The 19130-nt window shown below is 41.5% G+C and overlaps 1 protein-coding gene across 1 annotated transcript; it reads left to right on the top strand.

The window, feature by feature from the left end:
- The first annotated feature begins 1028 nt into the window (after nt 1-1028).
- On the top strand, nt 1029-18950 carry LOC109869761 (TLD domain-containing protein 2). The gene is made up of 6 exons (XM_031804099.1): nt 1029-1280; nt 4058-4279; nt 16761-16919; nt 17031-17126; nt 17277-17350; nt 18016-18950. The coding sequence occupies exons 1-6, from the start codon at nt 1200-1202 to the stop codon at nt 18149-18151; spliced, it is 768 nt and encodes a 255-aa protein (XP_031659959.1). The 5' UTR covers nt 1029-1199; the 3' UTR covers nt 18152-18950.
- The last annotated feature ends 180 nt before the right edge of the window (nt 18951-19130 follow it).

Below are 19130 nucleotides of genomic sequence, written 5' to 3'. Positions count from 1 at the left end.
ATTGTTTAGGACCTTGAGCGTGGCTGAGGGGCCCCCATGACCAGCTCCAAAGCCAGATTGCATAGTGGAAAAGGTACTGTGGGATTCGAAATGGTCGGGGATCTATTTATTAACTTGGGTTTTGAAGATTTCAGGAAGGCAGGGCAGGATGGATATAGGTCTATAACAGTTTGGTTCTAGTGTCTCCCCCTTTGAAGAGGCCCACGGCAGCTTTCCAGTCTATGGGTATCTCAGACGATACTAGTAATAGGGGTTGCAACAATTTCAGCGGATAATTTTAGGAAGAGAGGGTCCAGATTGTCTAGCTGAGCTGATTTGTAGGGATCCAGATTTTGCAGTTCTTTCAGAACATCAGCTGTCTGGATTTGGGTGAAGGAGAAGCGGGGTGGTTGGGCAAGTTGTTGCAGGGGGTGCTGAGATGTTGGCCAGGGTAGGGGTAGCCAGGTGGAAAGCATGGCCAGCCGTGGAAAAATGCTTATTGAAATTATCGGTTATCGTAGATTTATCCGTGGTGACAGTGTTTCCTATCCTCAGTGTAGTGGGCAGCTAGGAGGAGGGGCTCTTATTCTCTATGGACTTTACAGTGTCCCAAAACGTTTTGGAATTAGTGCTACAGGAAGCAAATTTCTGTTTGAAAAAGCTAGCCTTAGCTTTCCTGACTGAGTATATTGGTTCCTGATTTCCCTGTGGCATAAGATACTACAAATCAGTCAGATCAAACTCTGAAGTAAAAGTGAAGTTCAGCAGCTCCTGATGATCATATTCAATTCATTCCTTCCCTCTAACATGCATGAACTGTAGTGGGCCTAGAAACTCACATGTGCGCACGCACACATACTTGCAATCAAACATATCAATGACATACAGGAACCTATCAATTGTGCTCAAACCATCAATCAAAACTGTTGTTCCCCTATTGAGTACCTTGAGAAATGAGATGTCACTTAGCAATATTCCACACCTTCTAACCACCCTCATCAGAGCGAAAGAGGGGGAGGGAATAGGTGTGTCCAGGTGAATGTGTAATTACATTTAGCAGACACTCTTTTCCAGAGTGACTTACAGGAGGAGCAAGGGCACATTGACAGATATTTCACCTATTTAGCTCTGGGATTTGAACCAGCAACCTTTCAGTTACTGGCCCAATGCTCTTAACCACTAGGCTAGGCTACCTACCTGATTAACTGAGAAGGGAATAAATGTTCATACAGGGAGACATTTTCATTGGAGAATCACTGAAGAATATGGATATACTCAAAGCCTTGCGTTACAACCTCTTGGTGAGTACAGTGTGTATGTGTAGGGTTGGAATAGTTACCAATTGGTTATTAGTTAGATGGGGCTTTAACCCTGTCACTCAGGCTTAAAGTAAAGTGTACTTCATAAACATTAGACCTTAAACCAAAGTTTTGCAACGGAATGCAGTGGTTAATGATAATGTAACACATGAAAATCCTCTACTGTTCATGTAAGAACAAAGGACTTCCATGGTGTGTTCAGTGTTCCGTGAGAAACAGAAATAGAGGTGGTTGTGTGTTACTGCTTACAGCCATTGCTGTGTATATATAAACACGGCAGTCGCCCTACACAGTGATTGGTGTTTATTTTTTATTTTTTTAAGATGTCCTTTGACATTGTAGACGATATAGGGTAAGTGCTAGTGTGTAGAAATATATTCCAATGACGTATGATAATATATGCCAATAGCACTGTGTATCATTACCAGAATAAAAGAGCCGTGTTGATGGGAACATATTGTGGGAACATAATATTGTGTTCTGAATGGTTTGTCTCTAGTTACTCACTTTCCAGTATAGTTAATGATGTCAATTCGTTATGGAGGGCTGGCAGATATGTCAATTCTATATTAATCAGAACATTTTCTGTGGAAAGAGATGCTATTAGCTGCCATTATTCCAGGGAAAAGAGGGGTGAGAGATCAAGGTGATGATAAAGCTGTTATCAGTTCTATTAATGTCGCTATTATGTAAAAGTGATAATGGCTTTCATTTGTTATACAAGACACAGCTTCAATTCCACACTGCTGGGAAAACATATATTTTATGCAACGATTACTTAATGGATTCATCTTTCCCAGAAGTTTCCTTTATAAAACAGTAAAATCTTTGTAGGATATAAAAGGGAAATGGAATAAATACATTATCAATCTGAGAACTTGAAAAATCAAACAACACAATAATGTCACAATGTTGGATTGTTTTTGAGAACACTGTGCATTTGATCACTCCTTCCTATCAGTTCAGAAAGACTATTTCCTTCCTCACACGGCTCCCTGCAGAGAATGGCCTGAGAGTAGAGAAAGAGAGAGCAAAAAAAACATTTTTTAAAGAATGACACAACTTGGCTGGCAAACGTTTGTTTCCCCACCTCCGTCTATCTGAGCGCCCAGCCAAGATGACCATATTGTGTTTCTACACAAGCGCAGTCGCTGGCACTGTGACGAGCGAGTCTCTGCGTGGCTTAGTGCCACATAGGCAGCACGTCTGTGCTCCCCTATTCGCAGGTCACCGCATGCAGAAAGACAGCAGGGAGCTGTTTACTGTACAGTCGTGTGGCAACCATTTCATTGATTTATTATTTTTGGCTGGGACTGGGAGGCAAAGGAATAGTTAGAGAAGAGTTCAGTGCACTTAAACACTTGATACTGTATAGTTATTATGGATTATAGCTTGCACACTAACCAAAGTTTTTCTGGTATTTGGAACAATACCAGGCATGTACTCTCGTCCCTATGTCAAAATGTGTAGAATATCAGGAAATTTGCTTTAAATGGCAAAATGAGCTTTCAGCCTCATGGAAAAATTGTAGAATAGCATTATAAAACTGCAAATCCTTCTCTCGGCCCCATGGCAAAATGTGTTGAAATGCAGGAAGCTATTTTCCCAAAAAATCTGTTTGGGGGGCCCCCTGGAGGTAGGTGCCCCGGGACCCCAAATGCATAATTCCGGCCCTGTGCTTATGGTACATTTTCAAACATCAGAACATAGCTTTTGTCCACCAGAACTGAAGAAGACCATTGCCCATAGAGCAAGCTATTGAGGAAAGAATGGACAATCATAAGCCAGTTAACTGACTGTAAGGCTTTGTGTTGGCTATAGATCCATAGGGAAACCATTGCACTGAAGTCCTGATGGATATAGACTGTGAAAGTACACACAGTCACAAACACACACACAAAGCTCAGCACTCTAAAGCTGTGATTGCGTACTGCAGCCTGCCAGATCAGCAGAAGGATGCAAAAAGCCTCTCACTATGGGAACAGAGAAGGCTACCCTCGGGGTTGATGAATGTTCTTTAAGACTGTGAATGAAAGAAGCACACAAACACACACACATCCCCACAGACATATATAGAGTGCATGTGTGCACGGGTACACACACACACAAACACAGTAAACACTCATTTTCTCTCTCTCACACACACACACACACACACACACCCACACACACACACACACACACCACACACACACACACACACACACACACACACACACACACACACACACACACAGTGGACACGCACACACATCCCCACACACACACAGTGGACACACACACACATCCCCACTCACATATATACTCAGACATGCACACACAGACACAAATCCATTGCTGTCTCCCTACAACAGCCCTTTACAGAACAACAAAGGGTATTAGTGTTGGTTTTAAAACACCTTCGGTTATGGGTGTCGGACAGCCAAAGCCACCAAGCTTTCCAGAGAGGGATAAAGGAATTGATCAAGAAAATAGGGAGAGAGAGGAGGGAAACATGTAGCACTGTGCACTCAGTGGAATGCTAGCAGGCTAATTGCTTGGAGACCAAAGTGAGGAGCAGCGATGGAGAAGAAGAGAGAAAGCAACGCAAAATCGATTGTTGGAACTTTGAGTGATGTCTGATGGAACTCTGAGCTGTCTTCCTACTCCTCTCACCAGGTGTGTGTGTGTGTGTGTGTGTGTGTGTGTGTGTGTGTGTGTGTGTGTGTGTGTGTGTGTGTGTGTGTGTGTGTGTGTGTGTGTGTGTGTGTGTCACACAGGTCAACCGTGTCAGACAGGCCTCATCCTCATTCCGGCGGATCAATAGTAGGGATGAAGAGAATCAGGAAAAAGATTTTGAGATTGTCGAGGTGGACAGTCTTCATACACAAAGACGGTGCCTTTCAGACAGGCAGGATTTAGACTACCTCAGCTCGGAGGACCCAACGAAGCCTGAGCTCACAGACCAAAGCAGCCTCCTTCACATTGGTCAGCTATGTCAGGTATGACTTCCAGCTCTCAAACACAGTTATGTTTGCCTGCTTCCTAGTGGCCAAATTCAGAAGTTAACCAAATGCAAGTGACATATAACAAAATATGCTTGGTGATGATAACTGCAATGCTTGTGTCATGTTCTGACCATCGTTCGTATGTGTTTTCCTTGTTTTAGTGTTGGTCAGGACGTGAGCTGGGTGGGCATTCTATGTTGTGTGTCTGGTTTGTCTATTTCTATGTTTGGCCTGATATGGTTCTCAATCAGAGGCAGGTGTTAGTCATTGTCTCTGATTGGGAACCATATTTAGGTAGCCTGGGTTTCACTGTGTGTTTGTGGGTGATTGTTCCTGTCTTTGTGTTTGTTGTCACCAGATAGGCTGTTTAGGTTTTCTCACATTTATTGTTTTTTGTTAGTTTATTCATGTATAGTTTTCTTCATAAAAAAACATGAATAACAATGACGCTGCATTTTGGTCCGCCTCTACTTCACCTAAAGAAAACCGTTACAGCTTGACTTGAGTACTTAGCTTGACATAAATATGGCTACAATATTGGTTTGGTCAACTGAGCAACTACATGTTAGCATATTAACACTACAAACAATGCCAAACAATATACTAATGATGAGTTCAAGACAACTGAGGACTGAAAAACCTAGGTCAAATTATAATGTCAGTGATCTTTAGGTTGGAAAGTCAAAGCTCTACAAATAGGTTTCCAGAGTTTCCGACTTGGAATTCCGACATAGATGACCGTTCAAAACTAATTCTTCCCAGTCAGTGCTCGTTTTTATCGAGTTTCCGCCCACTGGGCAAAAACCTGTTGAATCAACATTTCCAAGTAATTTCAACCAAAACATGTAATGTGATAACTGATTTGTTTTGAAAAACAGTTTTTTACCCAAATGTTAACCTAATTCCAATGACATGGTGCATTTTTTGTTGAATTCAGGTTAGTTGACTTACAACCAAATGGAAATCAAAACTAAAGGTTGAACTGACGTCTGTTCATAACCACGAGAAGTATGGGTGCTGAGGGTGCTGCAGCACCCCTTAATAATTCAGAATTTAATAAATGGTGCCTGGCCCTTTAATACTCGGTATGAGTATACCCTTTAATTTCTCCGTATGAGCGGAGAAAAAAAGTCAACAAACAGCACACCCACCCCTAAACATCTTCCTCCGAACCAGATGAAGCGAGGCGGTGGATGGTAATTGGAAGAGCGCGCTTGTTTGAAATGGAAAAGCGGTGTGGTAGCTTTTGATAAAGAAGGACATCAAGACAAAGCAGCTGCTTTATAATTGGGATGCACTGTTGAGCACTACATCCCGAGGGTACAGAGATTGTGACAGCCAGTTAAATGGCGTCCCTCGAGAAGGCAAGAACAAGATACATATCAGGAGAACTACAGTATTATCATAAGGAGACGTATACTTGGAATATGGAGAAGGAATGGAGGGGAAAAAGAGAGGCAGAGGAGGTCTAAAAGAGAGAGGGAGGAAGAGGGTGAGCTTGAGTCGGTTAAAAATGGCAGGAAAAAGGGAGATGGTTTGTTAAAGAAGAATGGTAGAAAGTGTAAGCAGAGGGAGCTGAAGACAGGATGAGAAATGGAAGAGAATGAGGCCAAAGTATTGGAGGTGGTAGGTGTGTTAAAGTTCTCGTAGCCCGAGGCTTGCAGCGAGGGTCAGGATAAAGATGAGTATGTGACAGTAGGAGTGAAGTTTTTGTAAAAAGTGGACCCTTGCCTTTTGGCTGATCCATTTGTGGTTTCAGGGTGGGTGAAAGCAGAGTTGGGTGCTGTGGAATCGGTAAGGGTAACCAGAAGTGGTCTGGTGATAATTGTTTGTGTTTCTGCTGGTTAGAGGGAGAAGGCGTTCCGCGTTAAATGAATGGGGGCAAGAAATGTGAATTGTTTTGCTCTCAGGAAAAGGACGCCATTGAAAGGAGGGATTACTAGGGATACTAGGGACCAACTGAAGGGAAAGATTTCCGGTGTTTGTGATGGTCGTCGTTTGGTGTGACGCACACAGGGTGGCCACTCACGCCACCCTGTGTGCGTCACACCAAACGATGACCATCACAAACACAGGAAATCTTTGAGTATCTGGAGCACTCGCATTTGTGCGATTGATTACAGGCTCAAAATGGCCAGAAACAAATACCTTTCTTCTGAAACAAGTCAGTCTATTCTTGTTCTGAGAAATGAAGGCTATTCCATGTGAGAAATTGCCAAGAAACTCAAGATCTCGTACAACGTTGTGTACTACTCCCTTCACAGAACAGCGCAAACTGGCCCTAACCAGAATAGAAGGAGGAGTGGGATGCCCAGGTGCACAACTGAGCTATAGTACATAAGAGTGTCTAGTTTGAGAAACAGACGCCTCACAAGTGAAAAATACATGTCATTATACGTGTCATTGTTTGTTCTTTTGAGTTTTGATGTTGAGTCTTTGCCCGACAAAGTGATGTTAGGATATTTAAGTTATCCTGTACAAGCTTTTGTGCCGAATACATTACTTTGTGACAGGTTATGGGCATGTGGCAGCTGTGTGTAGGAGGGAGGTTCCTAGGTGTGAGAAGTGTGCAGAAGGGCATTAGACAAAGGTAGCATTGGGGAAAGTAGTGGTATGTGTCAATTGTAAGGGTGCCCATGGTTGCTGGGAATCAGAAATGTCCCGTGCAAGAGAGGCAGGTTGAGGTTTCCAGGGTTAGAGTAGTACAGAAGTTGTCATATGCTGAGGCAGTGAAGAAAGTAGAGGAAGATGGGTCAAGGGGGAGGGTTCCTGAGAGGAGTGGTGTCAGTAGTAGATCTGTACCAGTGCAGAGGGATAGGCCAACAAGAGATATACACTACCGTTCAAAAGTTTGGGGTCACTTAGAAATGTACTTCTTTTTGAAAGAAAAGCAAATTTTTTGTCCATGAAAATACCATCAAATTGATCAGAAATACAGTGTAAACATTGTTAATGTTGTAAATGACTATTGTAGCTGGAAACAGCTGATATTTTATGGAATATCTACATAGGCGTACAGAGGCCCATTATCAGTAACCATCACTCCTGTGTTCCAATGGCACGTTGTGTTAGCTAATCAAAGTTTATCATTTGAAAAGGCTAATTGATCATTAGAAAACCCTTTTGCAACTCAGCTGAAAACTGTGGTCCTGATTAAAGAAGCAATAAAACTGGCATGTAGACTAGTTGAGTATCTGGAGCACCAGCATTTGTGCGATCGATTACAGGCTCAAAATGGCCAGAAACAAATACCTTTCTTCTGAAACAAGTCAGTCTATTCTTGTTCTGAGAAATGAAGGCTATTCCATGTGAGAAATTGCCAAGAAACTCAAGATCTCGTACAACGTTGTGTACTACTCCCTTCACAGAACAGCGCAAACTGGCCCTAACCAGAATAGAAGGAGGAGTGGGATGCCCAGGTGCACAACTGAGCTATAGTACATAAGAGTGTCTAGTTTGAGAAACAGACGCCTCACAAGTTCTCAACAGGCAGCTTCATCAAATAGTACCCGCAAAACACCCATCTCAACGTTAGCAGCGTTGAGATGGGAGTAGTACACAACGTTGTACGAGATCTTGAGTTTCTTGGCAACTCCGGCGACTCCGGGATGCTGGCCTTCTAGGCCTTCTAAGATTGGATTTTTTGCATTCATAGCAATGGTTATCAACTGTACTGCAGGGATGGAACGTAAGTAGCAGAAAATTGAGGTTGTGGTGGCAGCTGCATATGTCACGACTTCTCTCCTTGTTCGGGCGATGTTCGGGGGTCGACGTTACCGGTCTTCTAGCCATCGCCGATCCATTTTTCATTTTCCATTTGTTTTGTCTTGTTTTCACACACACCTGGTTTTCATTCCTTCATTGCATGTTGTGTATTTAACCCTCTGTTCCTCCCATGTTTCACTTTTAACAAGGCAGACCTGTTAATTGAAATGCTTTCCAGGTAACTACCTCATGAAGCTGTTTGAGAGAATGCCAAGAGTGTGCAAAGCTGTCATCAAGGCAAAGGGTGGCTACTTTGAAGAATCTCAAATATACAATACTTTTTTTTTGGTTACAACATACAATATGTGTTATTTCATAGTTTTGATGTCTTCACTATTATTCTACAATGTAAAAAATAGTAAAGGAGAGGGCAACATTTTCTTGTGTTTATCTACAAAGCACTCATGCAGAAACTTCCAATGTATCTATCATCATTCATTCAATTTAAACTTAGAAATGACCTAACTTGGTCTCAGGCTTGGATATCACTGGAGGTCACTTCGGTCTCCACAGAGTTAGAGGTAGCCTAGTGGCAGGTAGGCCTTGTGGTTAGAGGCTAGTGGTTAGAGCGTTTGGCCAGTAACCGAAAGGTTGCTGGCTTGAATCCCCGAGCTGTCAAAGTAAAATTCTGTCATTCTGCCCCTGAACAGGCAGTTAACACATTGTTCCGCAGTAGGCCATCATTGTAAATAAGAATTTGTTCTTAACTGACTTGCCTAGTTAAATAAAAAAGAAGCAGATTTGAGTTTTTTTGTGCTCTTTATGTGGAACAACTTCCAGAGCCCTCTGAAATGAGATGTTCTGGTCCCCCTTGGTCAGTTCAGAGTCATGATTGGAGACCTCTATGTTGATGTTTATTTTTCTTTGTTTTGTAATTTTGTATATTGTATGTGTTTGATGTATTTATGCAGGGCTCATCTGTAAAAGAGATCCTAGTCTCAGTATGACTTCCCTGTCAAAATAAAGCTTAAATAAAATGTTTTATTATATGGAGGTTGGAACCAATGTTATTATTAATGACGCATTACCACCAAACTCCCGTAAACCAGGGGGATTATTTATCAAAGGTGCATGCGCACAAAAAAGACTGTAAACCTTGAGTGCGCCAATTCTCCCGCAAGGGTTGGTATTTATCCATTTATCCATCTCCACGCAAATCTCAGACCATACGTAAGCACAACTTCTAGTGGTTGATCAACTGTATTGCAAGTAAATATTGTTATTTTGGGGGAAATTGTGGTGTTTAATGCACAGGAATTATAATCATGGTAGGGTAATAAACATTCAAACGTAGGCCTAATGATAAAACAGATCCATTTGCCATTGGTGAGAAGATTGCATTGCAGGCGTATTGCCTAATACAGTGCCTTGCGAAAGTATTCGGCCCCCTTGAACTTTGCGACCTTTTGCCACATTTCAGGCTTCAAACATAAAGATATAAAACTGTATTTTTTTGTGAAGAATCAACAACAAGTGGGACACAATCATGATGTGGAACGACATTTATTGGATATTTCAAACTTTTTTAACAAATCAAAAACTGAAAAATTGGGCGTGCAAAATTATTCAGCCCCTTTACTTTCAGTGCAGCAAACTCTCTCCAGAAGTTCAGTGAGGATCTCTGAATGATCCAATGTTGACCTAAATGACTAATGATGATAAATACAATCCACCTGTGTGTAATCAAGTCTCCGTATAAATGCACCTGCACTGTGATAGTCTCAGAGGTCCGTTAAAAGCGCAGAGAGCATCATGAAGAACAAGGAACACACCAGGCAGGTCCGAGATACTGTTGTGAAGAAGTTTAAAGCCGGATTTGGATACAAAAATATTTCCCAAGCTTTAAACATCCCAAGGAGCACTGTGCAAGCGATAATATTGAAATGGAAGGCGTATCAGACCACTGCAAATCTACCAAGACCTGGCCGTCCCTCTAAACTTTCAGCTCATACAAGGAGAAGACTGATCAGAGATGCAGCCAAGAGGCCCATGATCACTCTGGATGAACTGCAGAGATCTACAGCTGAGGTTTGAGACTCTGTCCATAGGACAACAATCAGTCGTATATTGCACAAATCTGGCCTTTATGGAAGAGTGGCAAGAAGAAAGCCATTTCTTAAAGATATCCATAAAAAGTGTTGTTTAAAGTTTGCCACAAGCCACCTGGGAGACACACCAAACATGTGGAAGAAGGTGCTCTGGTCAGATGAAACCAAAATTGAACTTTTTGGCAACAATGCAAAACGTTATGTTTGGCGTAAAAGCAACACAGCTCATCACCCTGACCACACCATCCCCACTGTCAAACATGGTGGTGGCAGCATCATGGTTTGGGCCTGCTTTTCTTCAGCAGGGACAGGGAAGATGGTTAAAATTGATGGGAAGATGGATGGAGCCAAATACAGGACCATTCTGGAAGAAAACCTGATGGAGTCTGCAAAAGACCTGAGACTGGGACGGAGATTTGTCTTCCAACAAGACAATGATCCAAAACATAAAGCAAAATCTACAATGGAATGGTTCAAAAATAAACATATCCAGGTGTTAGAATGGCCAAGTCAAAGTCCAGACCTGAATCCAATCGAGAATCTGTGGAAAGAACTGAAAACTGCTGTTCACAAATGCTCTCCATCCAACCTCACTGAGCTCGAGCTGTTTTACAAGGAGGAATGGGAAAACATTTCAGTCTCTCGATGTGCAAAACTGATAGAGACATACCCCAAGCGACTTACAGCTGTAATCGCAGCAAAAGGTGGCGCTACAAAGTATTAACTTAAGGGGGCTGAATAATTTTGCACGCCCAATTTTTCCGTTTTTGATTTGTTAAAAAAGTTTGAAATATCCAATAAATGTCGTTCCACTTCATGATTGAGTCCAACTTGTTGTTAATTCTTCACAAAAAAAGACAGTTTTATATCTTTATGTTTGAAGCCTGAAATGTGGTAAAAGGTCGCAAAGTTCAAGGGGGCCGAATACTTTCGCAAGGCACTGTATATTTATTTTACTTTTATTATATAGGCCTAAATCATAATCATATTTGCAGAGCATGCGTCTCCTTTTCTGACATGACTGGTTTGTTCCTGCTACACAACAAATACCATTTATCCATCGCTCTTTCAATAGCCAATCATGCTCGAAAGTAAATAGTCCTGTAGTCTATTTAAAATCTGTGCGTCAATCTAAGTAACATAAAAATAAAGAAGACATTTGCATTGGCTGCGTCTCGGCCTTCTACATCTGCAGTGGAAGGTGGCCGAGCTACGGGGTGTTTGTCAACCGAGGTAAAGACAGTTTGAAGTTGGATATTCAACGAATATTCGCACATTCAAACCTCAATAGCTTTCAAACCACTTGAGCCACAGACTCCAAATAAGTGTCATGATGTTGGAAAAATTGCGCACAACATTGCATTTCACGATTCAGGACATTAATTCGCTTTCCAAAGCTAATAAACATGTGGAAATTTGAGCAGCATTTTGTATTCCTAGTTTAATTAGTTAGGGAGTGTAAACAAAGTACAAACTTTTTTTACATTCAAATTTCAATAGCTCCTTGGTCATGTGACCTACTTGACTCAAACAAGGTTAAAAATGTCCACTGACTACCCTTATATATTGCACACCCTTTGGGTTGTCCATTTTCATCTCACATGTTTTTACATAAATTTTTCTCAATTAAAGTTTTCAATAGCTCCTTGATCATGTGACCTACTGGACTCAAACAAACTTCAGAATGTCCACAGACTAGCCTTATATATTGCACACTCTTGTTTGAGTACTGTAAAATCACGCAGTGTAACGTACATTTTCGATAGCTCCTTGGTCATGTCAATTACACACCTAAGAAGTGTGCAGTGGATATACACCCATATTGCATAACCTCTAGTCATATATCTTTTAAATTTAAATTTTTAAATTGTACCTTTATTTAACCAGGCAAGTCAGTTAAGAACACATTCTTATTTTCAGGGGCAGAACAACAGATTTGTACCTTGTCAGCTCAGGGGTTTGAACTCACAACCTTCCGGTTACTAGTCCAACGCTCTAACCACTAGGCTACCCTGCCGCTTCTATATTGTTGTACATTAATATTAGTTTGACAATTAGGGGGTTCAGTCCAGTGTTGTGTTTACTCTTTTCTTTAATATTTACTCTATAATAATTGGTAGTTTATTTATTTTATTTTATTGTTACTTTCCCAGTTTTTTTTATTTTGCCACAGTATTTAACAGTATACATAGGAGGCAGATAATATCTCCTTTCATCATTAATATCAACCATAAAGGAAAAGGGCAAAGTACGAGAGTCATGTTATTAATTGTCCAAAGCAGGGATGGAGAGTGAGCTAGTAAGGTAGGCTGCAGTGGGTTTGCTGGTCAATTCATATACTGAACAATGATCCACGGTAATGGTTGCCAGAAAATCAAGGAATAAAAATTGAATATTGACTAATTAAACAGATATTGTAGACCTTTAATCTTTTACAACATGTCAACAGACACTTTACTTCAAATAAGAACAAAACATTTCAGTGTTAACTTTCTCTTTATCCCTGGTTGACGTCATCATGAAGTGCTTTGAGAGACTAGTCAAGGACCATATCACCTCCACCCTACCTGACACCCTAGACCCACTCCAATTTGCTTACCGCCCAAATAGGTCCACAGACGATGCAAACTCAACCACACTGCACACTGCCCTAACCCATCTGGACAAGAGGAATACCTATGTGAGAATGCTGTTCATCGACTACAGCTCGGCATTCAACACCATAGTACCCTCCAAGCTCGTCATCAAGCTCGAGACCCTGGGTCTCGACCCCGCCCTGTGCAACTGGGTACTGGACTTCCTGACGGGCCGCCCCCAGGTGGTGAGGGTAGGCAACAACATCTCCACCCCTCTGATCCTCAACACTGGGGCCCCACAAGGGTGCGTTCTGAGCCCTCTCCTGTACTCCCTGTTTACCCACGACTGCGTGGCCACGCACGCCTCCAACTCAATCATCAAGTTTGCGGACGACACAACAGTGGTAGGCTTGATTACCAACAACGACGAGACGGCCTACAGGGAGGAGGTGAGGGCCCTCGGAGTGTGGTGTCAGGAAAATAACCTCACACTCAACGTCAACAAAACTAAGGAGATGATTGTGGACTTCAGGAAACAGCAGAGGGAGCACCCCCCTATCCACATCGATGGAACAGTAGTGGAGAGGGTAGCAAGTTTTAAGTTCCTTGGCATACACATCACAGACAAACTGAATTGGTCCACTCACACAGACAGCATCGTGAAGAAGGCGCAGCAGCGCCTCTTCAACCTCAGGAGGCTGAAGAAATTTGGCTTGTCACCAAAAGCACTCACAAACTTCTACAGATGCACAATCGAGAGCATCCTGGCGGGGTGTATCACCGCCTGGTATGGCAACTGCACCGCCCTCAACCGTAAGGCTATCCAGAGGGTAGTGAGGTCTGCACAACGCATCACCGGGGGCAAACTACCTGCCCTCCAGGACACCTACACCACCCGATGCTACAGGAAGGCCATAAAGATCATCAAGGACATCAACCACCCGAGCCACTGCCTGTTCACCCCGAAGTCATCCAGAAGGCGAGGTCAGTACAGGTGCATCAAAGCTGGGACCGAGAGACTGAAAAACAGCTTCTATCTCAAGGCCATCAGACTGTTAAACAGCCACCACTAACATTGAGTGGCTGCTGCCAACACACTGTCAATGACACTGACTCAACTCTAGCCACTTTAATAATGGGAATTTATGGGAAATTATGTAAATATATCACTAGCCACTTTAAACAATGCTACCTTATATAATGTTACTTACCCTACATTATTCATCTCATATGCATATGTATATACTGTACTCTATATCATCGACTGCATCCTTATGTAATACATGTATCACTAGCCACTTTAACTATGCCACTTTGTTTACATACTCATCTCATATGTTATACTGTACTCGATATCATCTACTGTATCTTGCCTATGCTGCTTTGTACCATCACTCATTCATATATCCTTATGTACATATACCTTATCCCCTTACACTGTGTATAAGACAGTAGTTTTTTGGGAATTGTTAGTTAGATTACTTGTTCGTTATTACTGCATTGTCGGAACTAGAAGCACAAGCATTTCGCTACACTCGCATTAACATCTGCTAACCATGTGTATGTGACAAATAAAATTTGATTTGATTTGATTTTATGTACATTTCAGAGCCTCTTCAGTGTGGATAGGGTATAGCATACATTTTCAACAACACAGACAACACTTCCAGATTGTGTTCTTCACTCTGTTGAACTCTTTTGTCTTCATTCCTAGGCACAGCACATGGAACCACCGTTGGCATGCAAAACATTACATCTAAAACAAAACAAAGCGTAACACGTTATAAGTAATATCTAATAGCAATGCAGTATGACGAATTAGCCATCCATTGTGTTATATCATAACTTGTCTTATATGCTGTCACTGTTGGCAAAAGTTTATAAACATGTTAAATAAAGTTACTAGGCCTCCCGGGTGGCGCAGTGATCTGGGTTTGCACCCAAGCTCTGTTGCCGGCCGGCCGGTCAGCTGACCAAAGAGCTATTGAAATGAAAAAATTTTAATAAAAATTTTTAAAATAGTGCGAGATGTAAATCGACAAAACAAAAATGTGTGCAATGTGTGTCTATGCTATCGGGTTAGCTACAATAAGTCTTGGAAGTTTTAGGAGTAATGGTTAAAGAGCTATTGAAATCTTAAAATTTTGATTTGTCACTATGTTGACGGTCCCTAACTGCTGTTTGTGGACTTAAAGAAAACTTCAGGCAACTATCCGTCGACTATCCAACAACCTGAAACGGTCTTTATCTCGGTTGTTTGTCAGACCATGAGACATCCCAGAAATCGGTCTTCTCACAAAAACCTCTGTAGTGTCCGAACGGTTTGGCCTACAAACTAGTATGACCCCACGATGGTGTTTTCCATTTTGCTCAACGACCGCCACAATTGTCATGGGACTCATCTGAAGGTAATCCATACAAACTAATGGAAGTAAGAAGATCGTTTTGTGCCCCCTCTCAATGGCTTAGACTTTTAGAGGGTAAATTATTTTACATCATGTGTAGGCTACAGTGTTGTTGTGAAATAGTAGCGCTACATAGCCTATTTAATCTCATAGCCTATTATACCAAGGCAGGAGATAGAAACAGTCATGTGTTTGGGTCATGTTGCATGTGACAGATTTTTTCAATAATTTGTTTACCCGCACACAAATCCTAGAATCTCCACCAAACCAGAATTTAGTGAAAAATGTAAAGAAGGTTGATAAGAGGAAGAGAAGAGAAGAGGCCCCTGACACCCAGGGACAGGGCACCACACACCAGCGAGGTGGTGAAATAAATTGGCAAAAATACGGGAGCAACGATTGGCTGACTGGCTTGTCAATAAATACCCTGGTGCAGCCATTTTTTCGCATAGATTGGTCAGGCTATATCCCATTAAATCAATAGCGTGTGATTGTGGCCCACAATTCGAGGCCTTCCTGCATGTGGGCATTCTGAGCATCCCATTGGTTCCTGCACTAATAGAAGTTCAGGAATGCCCACATGCAGGTGTAGCAATATTGATGTTACACAGGAAACAGAAACCACTTGTTCACTTACCTACTTCATGTACTGTAGCTGGTTGACAACATGCTCAGTAAAGTTTGCCTAACTATACTGAACAAAAATGTAAATGCAACATGCAACAATTTCAGTTACAGTTCATATAAGAAAATCCGTCAATTAAAAAATTCATTAGGCCCTAATATATGGATTTCCCATAACTGGTCACAGATACCTTGTCACAGTATATTGTCACAGTATCTCTGTGCATTCAAATTGCCATTGATAAAATGCAATTGTGTTCGTTGTCCGTAGCTTATGCCTGCCCATAACATAACCCCATCACCACCATGGGTCACTCTGTTCACAACATTGATATCAGGTACTGCTCACCCACACCACGCCATACACGTGAGGCTGGTTGGATGTACTGCCAAATTCTCTAAAGCCACGTTGGAGGTGGCTTATGGTAGAGAAATTAACATTAAATTCTCTGACAACTGCTCTGGTGGACATTCCAGTAGTCAGCATGCCAATTGCATCTCCCTCAATTTGAGACATCTGTGACATTGTGTGTTGTGACAAAACTGCGCATTTTAATGGGCTTTTATTATGCCCAGCACAAGGTGCGCCTGTGTAATGATCATGCGGTTTAATCAGCTACTTGATATGCCACACCTGTCAGGTGGATGGATTATATTGGCAAAGGAGAAATGCTCACTAACAGGGATATAAGCAAATTTGTGCACAAAATTCTAGATAAATAAGCTTTTTGTGCGTTCTGGGATCTATAATTTCAGCTCTTGAAACATGGGACCGACATTTTACATGTTGTGTGTATATTTATGTTTTAATGTATATATCTATATATCTTTAATGTATATATCTGTCATGATTAGAAAACCAAGCATATTGAAACAGCAGAACGCCCCGAAATGCAGGCTGCAGTTGCACCATTCTCCGTTAAATCAATGCATCACATGTACAGTGGTAAATTATTGCTGTGCTAAATATGCTCCCTATACAAGTCATGATAAATTGCCACATGAATATCAGTGATACAAATAGTAATGTCACAGTGTAATTCCCTGTGGTTTCCAGCTAAATGAGCATCTTCCTGCCCGGCTAGAGCAGTGCCCCTGGTCTCTGGTTTACAGCACCCAGAGACACGGCACCAGCCTGGGCACTCTGTACAAGAGCATGGGGGGCATGGACTGCAGCACCAGTACCCTCACTGTCATCAGAGACAACTGTGGACAGGTGAGGAGAAGCTGAGGCCTTTTACTTGCCTAAACCAAGTTTTCCCACCTATGCCATAAGGCTGTCTGGGATTTTTATCCCTTGCTCTGTAACTCTATTTCTTTGTCCTAGGTGTTTGGTGCATTTTGTCCTACTACTCTTCGAATCAGTCTGTCATACTATGGAACAGGACACACATTCCTCTTCTCCTTCTCTCCACAACTCCAGGTGAGATATCCCCATGTCGAATCTCAGTATCACTTGTTTAGGGCTGGATTCAATCTAACCTAAATTACCAATACTGTATTACTGCATAATGAGTGTTGCTGTTTCCAAACAACAACTGACAACAAGCTATGATCATTGTTTATTTTACAGGTTTATGAATGGAAGTTTAGTAACTCCTTCTTTGTGAAGGGAAGTCCAGACTACCTGGCATTTGGTGGAGGAGGGTAAGTGAAAATAGGTCCACTATCATTAATAAACTATAACTACTAACTGGGCAAAAACTGGTTGAATCGCCATTGTTTCCACGTCATTTCAACAACAAAAAATCTATGTTATGACGTTGAATTAATGTGGAAAACCGAATTGATTTGAATAAAAAAATCATTGACTAAAGGACATTGTCTTTGTTTCACCCAACTTTGTAACCTAAATCCAATGACATGGTGAATTTTTCTGTTGTTGATGATTTCACGTTGAAGTCTCATTAGTTAGCAACTCATGTAAATCAAAACTGGACTTTGAAATGACGTCTGTGCCCAGTGGGTAGGGCCCTGTGTTTTGCTTAATCATGTCACATGACCTGGATTTTAACCTTTAAATGAAAGCTTTTTCATAAAACTGTCCTCTTTTATTTTTATGTCAGATGGTCCAGTACCATCCTCAGACAATTGCTTTCATTTTAGGTCTAATTCAGATTTCTGGAATAGGTGTAAAATAAATGCTAAAATCCTGATCATGTGACATAATTAACCAAAACCCAGGGCCCTAACTATAATTCAACAAAATATGAAAGTAACTAGTGGTCTAAAGGAGTGCTTGAAAGTTGAGGAATTATGCTCTCTTTTGTTTCTCTCCTCCTCCCCCTTCTCCTGCTCTATCATGCTCTCAGGGGTCTCTTTGGCCTGTGGTTAGACGATGGCCTGATCCGTGGGCAGAGCCAGAGGTGTGACACATTTGACAATGACGTGTTGTCCTCCTCTGATGACTTCCTAATCAACGACCTGGAGGTTTGGGCCATCTCCTGAGACAAGGGACTGCATGCTACTGCTTACTTAAACGTTATACAACGATTGTGACAGTGGATGGAATTGAAAAAGACTGTACCTCTCATCTGAGGATCCAAAGCCTGTGCAAGGTGATTCAACTCCATCACCTCAATATTTTCCATTACAAACAGATAAGGCCCCTAACTCACCAGCTTCAGAAGCATTGGGAAAACAGAAATAGAGTACTACTGGCCTCTGGTGTTCAATGATTTAGACTGTGTGTAATAATCACTCCTCTCTGTTGGCTTTATTTTCTGCTTGGTATGTCTGTATCATTCTGTGGAGATTTGGATTACTTCAGAAATATTCTGCTGGGAGTTAAACAATTAAAGGACATTCAGATTAGCACAGTTGACTGGTCAATCTCAATCAATAACACATGAGGGAAGTTGTCTTTATTGGCAAAGTGCCCAGTGACCGTTGATTTACAACTCTAGAGGGCGCCCTTGTCACAGAGCTCCTTTCTGTCTCGCTCTCTTTCTATACATTACCTTCAGAAAGTATTTACACCCTTGGACGTTTTCCACATTTTGTTGTGTTACAGCCTGAATTTAAAATGGATTTAAAAAAATGTAAAAATTGTCACCGGCCTACATATAATAACGCATCATGTCAAAGTGCAATTATATTTTTTGATTCCTTTTGACAAATTACTTACAAATGTAAGGCTGACATTTCTTGAGTCAATAAGTATTCAAGCCTTTTGTTATGGCAAGCCTAAATAAGTTCAAGAGTAGAAATGTGCTTAATAAGTCACATAATAAATTGCATGGAGTCTTTCTGTGTGCAATAATTGTGTTTAACAACATTTTTGAATGACTACCTCATCTCTGTACCCCACCTATACAATTATCTGTAAGGTCCCTCAATCGAGCAGTGAATTTCAAACAGATTCAACCACAAAGACCAGGTATTAGTAGATGTTTTGTTTTTTAAACAGACATTGAATAATATTTTG

This window comes from Oncorhynchus kisutch, linkage group LG24 (assembly GCF_002021735.2).
Source record: "Oncorhynchus kisutch isolate 150728-3 linkage group LG24, Okis_V2, whole genome shotgun sequence".
Classification (NCBI taxonomy): Eukaryota; Metazoa; Chordata; class Actinopteri; order Salmoniformes; family Salmonidae; genus Oncorhynchus; species Oncorhynchus kisutch.
The sequence above is the reverse complement of the archived record's forward strand: the minus strand, read 5'-3'. Positions and strand labels throughout refer to the sequence as shown.